This window comes from Oncorhynchus clarkii, chromosome 15 (genome assembly GCF_045791955.1).
Source record: "Oncorhynchus clarkii lewisi isolate Uvic-CL-2024 chromosome 15, UVic_Ocla_1.0, whole genome shotgun sequence".
Lineage (NCBI taxonomy): Eukaryota > Metazoa > Chordata > Actinopteri > Salmoniformes > Salmonidae > Oncorhynchus > Oncorhynchus clarkii.
The window spans coordinates 16,249,557-16,262,236 of NC_092161.1; the positions used below are offsets into that span (position 1 = coordinate 16,249,557).

Consider the following 12,680-nt stretch of genomic DNA (forward strand, 5'->3'; position numbering starts at 1 on the left):
CAGACTCACTCTCAATAACACTAAAGCCAAAACACTCACAGACACAAGCAGGTAACGTAAACAATGTACAAAGACTTACTGTGAGCTCATCCTTTAGTGTTAAAAGTGAGAGAGAGATCAAGACAGAGCACATGTTAGTACAGAGTAGAAGAGTGAGGGGGTTAACAGTTAGTCAAACAGTTTAATAACAACTGTCAGGATGTTAGAAACAGCTGAAAGGGCTAAGAGTTAGAACTGTGGTCCATCTATGTTCCAACCATGCTGGACAGTAGGAGAGGGGGACGGGGACTTACGAGAGAGGCGAGGTGATGGTACTGCAGGAGTTTTAGGAGGCTCGTTCTGTCCCCCTGGACCCCTACGACCTGTTGGCACGGAAACAAGAGTATTAGCAAAAAGACACAAATACCGGGGAATGCGTCAACATGGGGACATTTATGATAATCATTTGGATGAATAAATGAATCAATAGGTAAATAAATGTACCTTTGCCTGTCCTGAAGGTCATCATGGCCGGTTGTCCCAGGCCAGCACAGTTCTTAGCAGACATCTCCACCTCGTACAGACTGGCTGGCTGCAGCTTGGCCAGGGTCAGCTTGTGGAGAGACCCAGATATACAGCTGCTGGTCCACTCACCTGGAGGGTCCTCAATCTGATGGAGAGAAGAGAGGAGGCATTAGTTAGTTTGTGAGGACATGTAAAGACATATGTCGTTGTAGACAACTTTATATAATATCTATTTCATTTTTTTTTTCAATTTTATTAGTTGTACTATTTAAATATTGATTACTGCACTGTTGGGTAGAGCATGCGAGTTAAGCATTTCACTGTACTTATGGATGTGGCAATAAAAGCGGAACTTAACATGTAGTTGTAGACAAATATAAATCTACACTGAATAAGCATAACAGTGTGTGTATTAGTACATGTGGGTTTCTGAGTTAACCAGCCTGTACCTTTCTGTACTTGACGATGTACTCCACCACAGCAGAGCCGCCATCGTGGCGAGGTTTCCAGGTCAGATCATAGAAGTCGGCCTTGACAGTCCTGGGCTGGCTGAGGATGACAGGGGCCTCTGCCACAGAGATCTGCCCAGTCAGCTCAGAGCAGTCCAGGGTCAGCACGCTCCCCGTGGCCCCGGGCTTCACTGGGACCTGCTCCCGCAGCACCTTGTCTGGGCTCAGGGGACACAGGCTGGACGTCAGCTTCCCTGACCGTGACGGGTTACTGGTTGACAAGGTGACCAGTCTGGCAGCGGCCTGCGAGCTGCCCACGCCGTTCTCAGCCATGCACTGGTACAGGCCATCGTCCTGTGGGCCCACGTTGATGACACGCAGCACGCGGGCAGACAGGCGGTGGCGTGGCGACGTGGCCAGGGGGCGGGCGTTGTGGAGCCATACGACAGAGGGGGTGGGTTTACCCCTGGCCTGGCAGCTGAAGCGTGCGTTCTCCCCCCACATCACTTCCTGTTGCTGGAGCTCTACGGTCACCTGGGGAGGCTCTACAGAGACAGAGAGAGATGGTTAGTTTGTGTATTGTGAGTATAATGTAAGGTCATGTCTAGCATATATGCTTGAATAATGGCTGATTGTGAGTGACTGTATGGCTGTGTGGGAGTGAGGTTGATTAAGTATGTCTGTATGGTTGTGTGGGAGTGAGCTTGATTAAGTATGTCTGTATGGTTGTGTGGGAGTGAGCGTGATTAAGTCTTAAGTATGTCTGTATGGTTGTGTGGGAGTGAGCGTGATTAAGTCTTAAGTATGTCTGTATGGTTGTGTGGGAGTGAGCTTGATTAAGTCTTCATTAAGTATGTCTGTATGGTTGTGTGGGAGTGAGCTTGATTAAGTCTTAAGTATGTCTGTATGGTTGTGTGGGAGTGAGCTTGATTAAGTCTTAATTAAGTATGTTTGTATGGTTGTGCGTGCCGGCGTGTGTGTTCATGTATATTTGTGTGTGTGTGTGTGTGTGTGTGTGTGTGCGTGCGTGCCGTGCAGAGACTTTCCAAGCCAGTCAGTTGATGGTTGGCTGGTCATGAAGAGGCAGAATTCATTATCCCTTCAGCAGCCCTCACACTTTAATTAGTGCCAGCTGCTACGAGACGAGCACACAACCCAAACTCACACAGAACCAGTGTAAAAAAACACTGACCCAGTCCTGCTATGAGAGCTCTGCCTCCACACACATTCTAAATAACACAACCCTGCCCTTTTATGTTTCCCAACAACGCTCTGCCAAGCTCACACACACACAAACACACAGCACCCACTATTCTCTCGCTTCGCCAAACGGGAGTCAGTCTAATCATCAAGTCTCTCCTCACGAAAACCCTGTCAAATGGAGGGACTCCATAAGCCAAGTTAACCCCACCTCACTGTTACAGTAACTCTGTTTCAGATCCTTTCACAACTTGTAATATGTGTCATCACACAGGGCCTTCAGAGGAACAGGAACCTACAAACCTCCATAACACCTCATCTTAGTATCATCCTACTGAACCCAAAGTTTCGGCCCAACTCACCGAACACCAGCACGTCATACATCACTGTAGCGGCGCTCTCCGATCCGATGCCGTTGTCAGCGTGACACGCATACGTCCCTGAGTCGCCCTCGCCCGCCGAGTCAATCAGCAGGTTGCTGAGCAGAAAGCGCGTGTTGTTATGGAAACGCAGGTCCTGGCCGTCCTTGGCCCATGTGACCTGCGGGGTCGGGATGCCGCTGGCCACACATTCCAGAACCAGACGCTGTCCCTTAGTGACCATGATGGAGCGAGACACTGGGGGGTAGATGATATGGGCCGCCTCTGATGTTGAACCTAGAGGGAGGGAGGGGTTGTTTATCAATGAAGTCTAACTGGCCTTGCTTGTTCTAATCTTATTAAGAGGTATTTCAATGTTACAAATCACATCACTTTATCATGCTCATAATGAGAGTTTGGTCGTGTTTGGTCGTGTTTGGTCATGGTGACTCACGGCGTATGCGCAGGCGGTCAGTGGAGGTGGAGGTCTTGACTTCCTGTGTGACAGGGTTGTAAGCAGCACACTTGTAAGGCCCCTCGTCGTCCAGAGTGGCGTTGGCTATCTGCAGGTTCCCTGATGGCATGATCAGGTAGTTCCCTGTTCACAGACAGACAGAGGGAGTTTTTTAAACATTGAGGCTACACTGGGTAGGTACTGGATAGTGATAGGCCAACACAATTACAACTGGTCCGAGAGACAATTCTGTCGCTGTAATCCTCGGGCATAGACAGGGCAAGCCATCTACAGTGAGCTCCAAAAGTATTGGGACAGTGACCCATTTGTTGATGTTTTGGCTCTGTACTCCAGCACTTTGGATTTGGAATGATACAATCACTATGAGGTTAAAGTGCAGACTGTCAGTTTTAATATGGGGGTATTTTCATCCATATCAGGTGAACGGTTTAGAAAATCCAGCACTTTTCTACATATTCCCCCCATTTTAGGCGGCCAAAAGTATTGGGACAAATTCAAAAGTTTAGTACTTTCGAAAGTAAAGTTTAGTATTTGGTCCCATATGCATAGCGTGTAATGACTGCATCAAGCTTGTTACTAAACATTTGTTGGATGCATTTTCTGTTTGTTTTGGTTGTGTTTCAGATGATTTTGTGCCCAATAGAAATGAATGGTAAATAATGTATTGGGTTATTTTGGAGTCACTTTTGTTGTAAATAAGAATAGAATAGGTAAACACGTCTACGTTAATGTGGATGCTGCCATGATTATGGATCATCCTGAATGAATTGTGAATAATGATGAGTTGTCATACCCCTCCCAAAAATGCTAACCTCCCCTGTTATTGTAATAGTGAGAGGTTAGCATGTCTTGGGGGTATGATATTTGTGCGTCTGTAACTTTCTCACTCATCATTATTCACGATTCATTACCGATAACCATGGTAGCATACACATGAATGTAGAAGTGTTTAGAAACATATTATATTCTTATTTAGAATAAAAGTGACTCCAGAATTATAGTGACTTGAGTATCCTGAGCGGGCTTAACCATTAAAGCCGGGACCGAGAGACTGAAAAACAGCTTATCAGGGCCATCAGACTGTTAAATAGCCATTACTATCCGGCCTCCACCCAGTACCCTGCCCTGAACTCAGTCACAGTCACTAGCCGGGTACCACCCAGTTACTCAACCCTGCACCTTAGATGCTGCTGCCCTGTGTACATAGACATGGAATCACTGGTCACTTTAGTAATGTTTACATACTGTTTTACCCATTTCATATGTATATACTGTGTTCTAGTCAAGGCCATCTTTTTTAACTACTGTACATACACTATTCTATCCTACATAATCTTCAGGTATACTACATATTCTATCCACTTACTGTCCACAATGTCTATTCATCCCATAACATATACAGTGCCTTGCGAAAGTATTCGGCCCCCTTGAACTTTGCGACCTTTTGCCACATTTCAGGCTTCAAACATAAAGATATAAAACTGTATTTTTTTGTGAAGAATCAACAACAAGTGGGACACAATCATGAAGTGGAACAACATTTATTGGATATTTCAAACTTTTTTAACAAATCAAAAACTGAAAAATTGGGCGTGCAAAATTATTCAGCCCCTTTACTTTCAGTGCAGCAAACTCTCTACATGACCAAAAGTATGTGGACAAGTGCTCGTCGAACATCTCATTCCAGAATCATGGGCATTAATATGGATTTGGTCCCCCCCTTTGCTGCTATAACAGCCTCCACTCTTCTGGGAAGTCTTTCCACTAGATGTTGGAACATTGCTGCAGGGTCTTGCTTCAATTCAGCCACAAGAGCATTAGTGAGGTCAGGCACTGATGTTGTGCGATTAGGCCTGGCTTGCAGTCAGCGTTCCAATTCATCCCAAAGGTTTTCGATGGGGTTGAGGTTAGGGCTCTGTGCAGGCCAGTCAAGTTCTTCCACACTGATCTCGACAAACCATTTCTTTATGGGCCTCACTTTGTGCACGGGGGCACAAAGTTGGAAGCACAGAATCATTAAGAATGTCATTGTATGCTGTAGCGTTAACATTTCCCTTCACTGGAATTAAGGGGCCTAGCCCGAACCATGAAAAGTAACCCCATACCATTATTCCTCCTCCACCAAACTTTACACTAGGCACTAGGCATTGGGTCAGGTAGCGTTCTCATGTCATCTGCCAAACCCAGATTTGTCCGTCTGACTGCCAGATGGTGAAGCGTGAATCATCACTCCAGAGAACGCGTTTCCACTGCTCCAGAATCCAATGGCTGCAAGCTTTACACCACTCCAGCCAACACTTGGCATTGCACATGGTGATCTTAGGCTTGTGTGCGGCTGCTCGACCAAGGAAACCCATTTCATGAAGCTACCGACAAACAGTTCTTGTGCCTACGTGCTTCCAGAGGCAGTTTGGAACTCGGTAGTGAGTGTTGCAACCGAGGACAGACAATTTTTGCACGCTTGGTGCTTCAGCACGTGGCGGTCCTGTTTTGTAAGCTTGTGTGGCCTACCACTTCACGGCTGAGCTGAGCTGTCACAATACCATCACTTATAGTTGACCGGGGCAGCTCTAGCAAGGCCAAAATTTGACTTGTTGGAAAGGTGGTATCCTATGACGGTGCCACATTGAAAGTCACTAAGCTCTTCAGTACAGGCCATTCTGCTGCCAATGATGGTCTATGGAAATCGCATGGCTGTGTGTTTGACTTTATACACCTGTCAGCCAACAAGTATGGTTGAAATAGCCAAATCCACTAAGTTGAAGGGGTTTCCACATACTTTTGTAAATATATATATACACTACTGGCACTGTATATATACACTACCGGTCAAAAGTTTTAGAACACCTACCCATTCAAGGGTTTTTCTTTATTTTGACTATTTTCTACATTGTAGAATAATAGTGAAGACATCAAAACTATGAAATAACACATATGGAATCATGTAGTAACCAAAAAAGTGTTTAACAAATAAAAATATATTTGAGATTTGAGATTCTTCAAATAGCCGCCACCCTTTGCCTTGATGACAGCTTTGCACAGTCTTGGCTTTTCCAACAGTTTTGAAGCCACACATGTGGAGATCATCCATTCACCTACTTTGCATCTCACAAAGACATGGTGGTTGAAACCAAAAATCTCAAATTTGGACTCATCAGACCAAAGGACAGATTTCCACCGGTCTAATGTCTATTGCGCATGTTTCTTGAACCAAGCAAGTCTCTTCTTCTTATTGGTGTCCTTTAGTAGTGGCTTCTTTGCAGCAATTCGATCATGAAGGCCTGATTCACACAGTGTCCTCTGAACAGTTGATGTTGAGATGTTTCTGTTGCTTGAACTCTGTGAAGAATTTATTTGGGCTGCAATTTCTGAGGCTGGTAACTCTAATGAACTTATCCTCTGCAGCAGAGGTAACTCTGGGTCTTCCATTCCTGTGGCGGTCCTCATGAGAGCCGTTTTTATCATAGCACTTGATGGTTTTTGAAGAAACTTTCAAAGTTCATAACATTTTCTGTATTGACTGACCATGTTTTAAAGTAATGATGGACTGTCTTTTCTCTTTGCTTATTTGAGCTGTTCTTGCCATAATATGGACTTGGTCTTTTAACAAATAGGGCCATCTTCTGTATACCACCCATACCTTGTCAAAAGACAACTGATTGGCTGAAACGCATTAAGAAGGAAAGAAATTCCATAGATTACCTTTTAACAAGGCACACCTGCTAATTGAAATGCATTCCAGGTGACTATCTCATGAAGCTGGTTGAGAGAATGCCAAGAATGTACAAAGCTGTAATCAAGGCAAAGGGTGGCTACTTTGAAGAATCTCAAATATAAAATATATTTGTATTTGTTTAACACTTTTTTGGTTACGACATGATTCCATGTGTGTTATTTCCGTTTTGATGTCTTCGCTATTATTATACAATGTTTGAAATAATGAAAATAAATCAAATCCTTGAATGAGTAGGTGTCCAAACCTTTGACGGGTACTGTATATTTATTTATACTCCGGACTCCAACATTGCTCATACTAATATTTCTATATTTCCTAATTCCATTATTTTACTTTTTGATGTGTGTATTGTTGTGTATTGTTAGATATTACTGCACTGTTGGAGCTAGGAACACAAGCATTTTGCTACACCCGCAATAACATCTGCTAAACATGTGTATGCGACCAATAAAATGTGATTTGATTTGATTTAGGCCTACAGCACTTTCAACAACAGAGTGCACTGTCAGCACCAGCCACATGGTGGTGTCCTTGAGTCTCACAGAGAGACAGCCAGTGAACTCTCCTCAACGTGGTTATCATTTCCCTCTCTCTCTGTAAGCCACACATCCTCTCCTAAGGCTCCCAGCCATCTACATATCAGCCACAGAGAGGGCCTTTTTCTCTCAAATAACTCAAGAAATAAATGGTTGCAAAATAAACAAGAGTATTCCCATGTTTCAACATTACCCAGATAATTGCCTGCAGTTTAATGATGGGCCAGATAGCTTGGATAGATACAGCATTCCAGTAATCCAGGGAAAGATATAGTGAAAGAGAGAAAGATAAAGAGAGGGGGAGCGAAAGAGAGAGAGAATGCCAAAGAGAGAGAAAAGGTATTAATTACAGTAGAGTACAAGGAGAGAGAAAGAGGGAGGAAGTGAGAGGGGGATAGAATGCAAACTAGACAGGGAGAGAGAATAGGCCTGTAACAGAATGATCGATCCATACCCTTGGAGGTCTCGAGCCACTCCTGTTTGACACTGTAGCGGACCTGTGCCTTGGGCTGGCTCTCAGGGAGGTGACATACAATCACAGCCGTGTTCCCCTCATCCACCTCAATGTCCTGCTGGTCGTCTTGTTCAAAGTCACGCAACTCTGAAATACAGGGAGGACAAGAAAGAGGTCAGGAGAGACACTAACACACACAGATACACATAAACATGTCCCACCATGGAGCCAACCCTGTCAGAGCACCACAGAAGCTCTCCCATAAACACAATTGCGGAATATACACACATTTGCTTCCTCAACCAAGCCAGCCTGTGTAAGTGCTCCAGTCTGTAGTCCATCAATCTGGAGCAGGATGACAACACAATAACTATGAAATGGGAAGATGGGAACTACTAAAATGGGCATTCCAATTCAAGGCAATATTCTATAACAGTGCAAATGGACCAGTCCAGCGGCCATATTGGGCTGTACCATTCTAGACTGTTTGATTCATTCTACTTCTATGAATAGAGCATGTGTGTGTGTGTGTCAGAGCTGAGCAGGGGGCTGACTGTGGGACAGAGACTGAGGGCCTGCCTGGTTAGTGGTTGGTTACTGTGGGAAACTGGAGAGGGATTACTGGAGGGCCATGTGCTCCCACTCTGTCCTGCAGACACACAGTCTGCACAGCACAGACACTGGGCTGACCTGTAACCCCTCACCCCCCTCAGAGGGGGCCGCAGGGGCTGGACCAGGGGTCAGAGGTGAGCGGTGCCTGCCTCTAGAGTTTCAGGGAAAGAACAACCAGTTTGGATTGGGAGGAAATTGCGCTGCTAGGCTTTAGAACGCTGATGTCAGAGTGGGGGAGTAGACTACAGGATATTTAAGTGTTGAGGGAGAGAGAAAGAAAACAGTTTAATAGAGAGAAAAATAGAGAAGTGGAAAGAGGGAACATTCAACAACAATGATCAGAGCTGTAGTGTATGCTAGAGGCAGGGAATCCAGCGGTGAAATGAAACAAAAATACAACTCCCTCACCTAATTAAATGTCAACCAGTCTCTCTTGATTTATTCTGTTTCACAAAGATGGCGGCGCTCCATTATTTTCAGAGGTGCACAGCTAGTTGTTATTCTTGGACCGTTCAACTCTTTGTCAAAACAGAAGTAACCAAGCCACTCATATACAGTGGACTGACTAGACAACCAGATATGGTTGTTTACACTTCAATGTAGATGAACACAGCTTAGTTAAGACCAGAGTTAAGGCATCTACTGATATAAACACAATAGTGATTCACTTTAGATGCTGACTATACACCTTTACTGTGGGTGACTAAGAATGCATGATGTTTTTTCATATCTGATCTATTTCCGGTGCAGGCAGTGTGTGTGTTTCTGGCTTTCTGGGGGAATTTTTAAAAAGGAGAGGGGAGCTACAGGGGTTGGCCTTGACAGGTGCCGCCCTCCCACCCCCCACCCACCTCCACCCAACCCCGATTCCAAGAGAGATGGGACGCACAGGACCTGTCATGCTGAGTTGTGTCCCTGTGTCTGTGTCCCTGTGTCTCTGTGTCTGTGTCTGTGTCCCTGTGTCCCTGTGTCCCTGTGTCTCTGTATCTCTGTGTCCCTGTGTCTCTGTGTCCCTGTGTGTGTCTGGACAGGGGTAGAGTCTCAAAGAGAGACTGTGATGCTCCATTTGCTAAATGAATCAGGCCCTGTTTTTACAGCTACCCCCTGACTCCCCCCTCTGACTCCCCCAGGCTCTACTAAATTCCTCCAACTATACCTTTAACCCCCTCCTCCCCACACCTCTCTCTATCCCTGCATTCTTCCACTGAACTGCCCTGTATGTGTGTCTCTCAGGTGAGAGACAGAAAGAAACAAGACAAAGACAAACAGACAAAGAGTGTATAAGTGACAATAGTATGAATAACTGTAGAACAACTATATAGGAATAACTGTAGAACAACTATATAGGAATAACTGTAGAACAACTATACATGAATAACTGTAGAACAACTATATAGGAATAACTGTAGAACACTATATAGGACTATATAGGAATAACTGTAGAACAACTATATGGGAATAACTGTAGAACACTATATAGGAATAATTGTGTATGGAGTATGTGTGCATGGAGTATGGAGTATGGAGTGTGTGTGTGTGTGTGTGTGTGTGTGTGGAGTATGTATTTATGGAGTATGTGTGTAATGGAGAGTGTGTGTATGGAGTATTTGTGTATGGAGTTTGTGTGTATAGATTATGTGTGTATGGAGTATGTGTGATTGTGTGTGTATGGAGTGTGTGTGTATGGAGTATGTGTGAGTGTGTGTGTATGGAGTATGTGTGTATGGTGTATGGTGTATGTGTGAGTGTGTGTGTATAGAGTATGTGTGTATGGTGTATGTGTCATAATACTATTCCTGGGGTCTACACAGAACATGACATAATACTCTTCCTGGGATCTACACAGAACATGACATAATACTCTCCCTGGGATCTACACAGAACATGACATAATACTCTTCCTGTTGTCTACACAGAACATGACATAATACTCTTCCTGTGGTCCACACAGAACATGACACATGACATAATACTCTTCCTGGGGTCCACACAGAACATGAAACATGACATAATACTCTTCCTGGGGTCTACACAGAACATGACATAATACTCTTCCTGTGGTCTACACAGAACATGACATAATACTCTTCCTGTGGTCTACACAGAACATTACATAATACTCTTCCTGGGGTCCACACAGAACATGAAACATGACATAATACTCTTCCTGTGGTCCACACAGAACATGACATAATACACTTCCTGGGGTCTACACAGAACATGAAACATGACATAATACTCTTCCTGGGGTCTACACAGAACATGAAACATGACATAATACTCTTCCTGGGGTCTACACAGAACATGAAACATGACATAATACTCTTCCTGGGGTCTACACAGAACATGAAACATGACATAATACTCTTCCTGGGGTCCACACAGAACATGAAACATGACATAATACTCTTCCTGTGGTCCACACAGAACATGACATAATACACTTCCTGGGGTCTACACAGAACATGAAACATGACATAATACTCTTCCTGGGGTCTACACAGAACATGAAACATGACATAATACTCTTCCTGGGGTCTACACAGAACATGACATAATACTCTTCCTGGGGTCCACACAGAACATGAAACATGACATAATACTCTTCCTGGGGTCTACACAGAACATGAAACATGACATAATACTCTTCCTGGGGTCCACACAGAACATGAAACATGACATAATACTCTTCCTGTGGTCCACACAGAACATGACATAATACACTTCCTGGGGTCTACACAGAACATGAAACATGACATAATACTCTTCCTGGGGTCTACACAGAACATGAAACATGACATAATACTCTTCCTGGGGTCTACACAGAACATGAAACATGACATAATACTCTTCCTGGGGTCTACACAGAACATGAAACATGACATAATACTCTTCCTGTGGTCCACACAGAACATGAAACATGACATAATACTCTTCCTGGGGTCTACACAGAACATGACATAATACTCTTCCTGTGGTCTACACAGAACATGACATAATACTCTTCCTGTGGTCTACACAGAACATGACACATGACATAATACTCTTCCTGGGGTTTACACAGAACATGACATAATACACTTCCTGGGGTTTACACAGAACATGACACATGACATAATACTCTTCCTGTGGTCTACACAGAACATGACATAATACTCTTCCTGGGGTCTACACAGAACATGACATAATACTCTTCCTGGGGTCTACACAGAACATGACATAATACTCTTCCTGGGGTCTACACAGAACATGACATAATACTCTTCATGTGGTCTACACAGAACATGAAACATGACATAATACTCTTCCTGGGGTTTACACAGAACATGACATAATACACTTCCTGGGGTTTACACAGAACATGACACATGACATAATACTCTTCCTGTGGTCTACACAGAACATGACATAATACTCTTCCTGGGGTCTACACAGAACATGACATAATACTCTTCCTGGGGTCTACACAGAACATGACATAATACTCTTCCTGGGGTCTACACAGAACATGAAACATGACATAATACTCTTCCTGGGGTCCACACAGAACATGAAACATGACATAATACACTTCCTGGGGTCTACACAGAACATGACATAATACTCTTCCTGGGGTCTACACAGAACATGACATAATACTCTTCCTGTGGTCTACACAGAACATGAAACATGACATAATACTCTTCCTGTGGTCCACACAGAACATGAAACATGACATAATACTCTTCCTGGGGTCCACACAGAACATGACACATTACATAATACTCTTCCTGGGGTCTACACAGAACATGAAACATGACATAATACTCTTCCTGTGGTCCACACAGAACATTACATAATACTCTTCCTGTGGTCTACACAGAACATTACATAATACTCTTCCTGGGGTCCACACAGAACATGAAACATGACATAATACTCTTCCTGGGGTCCACACAGAACATGAAACATGACATAATACTCTTACTGGGGTCCACACAGAACATGACATAATACTCTTCCTGGGGTCCACACAGAACATGAAACATGACATAATACTCTTCCTGGGGTCTACACAGAACATTACATAATACTCTTCCTGGGGTCCACACAGAACATGAAACATGACATAATACTCTTCCTGGGGTCCACACAGAACATGAAACATGACATAATACTATTCCTGTGGTCCACACAGAACATGAAACATGACATAATACTCTTCCTGGGGTCCACACAGAACATGAAACATGACATAATACTCTTCCTGTGGTCCACACAGAACATTACATAATACTCTTCCTGTGGTCTACACAGAACATTACATAATACTCTTCCTGGGGTCCACACAGAACATGAAACATGACATAATACTC

General features: G+C 43.9%; 1 protein-coding gene across 1 annotated transcript in view; it reads right to left on the minus strand.

Annotated features, from left to right (window-relative positions):
* LOC139366964 (brother of CDO-like) overlaps positions 1-12,680 on the minus strand; it is a 48,784-nt gene that overhangs the window by 4,486 nt on the left and 31,618 nt on the right. Inside the window, exons 4-9 of the mRNA XM_071104773.1 lie at positions 7,714-7,860; positions 2,967-3,110; positions 2,516-2,809; positions 954-1,498; positions 484-649; positions 294-362 (exon numbers count right to left, since the gene is read on the minus strand). Of these exons, the coding sequence (XP_070960874.1) occupies positions 294-362; positions 484-649; positions 954-1,498; positions 2,516-2,809; positions 2,967-3,110; positions 7,714-7,860 (1,365 nt within the window). The remainder of the gene's footprint in view (positions 1-293; positions 363-483; positions 650-953; positions 1,499-2,515; positions 2,810-2,966; positions 3,111-7,713; positions 7,861-12,680) is intronic.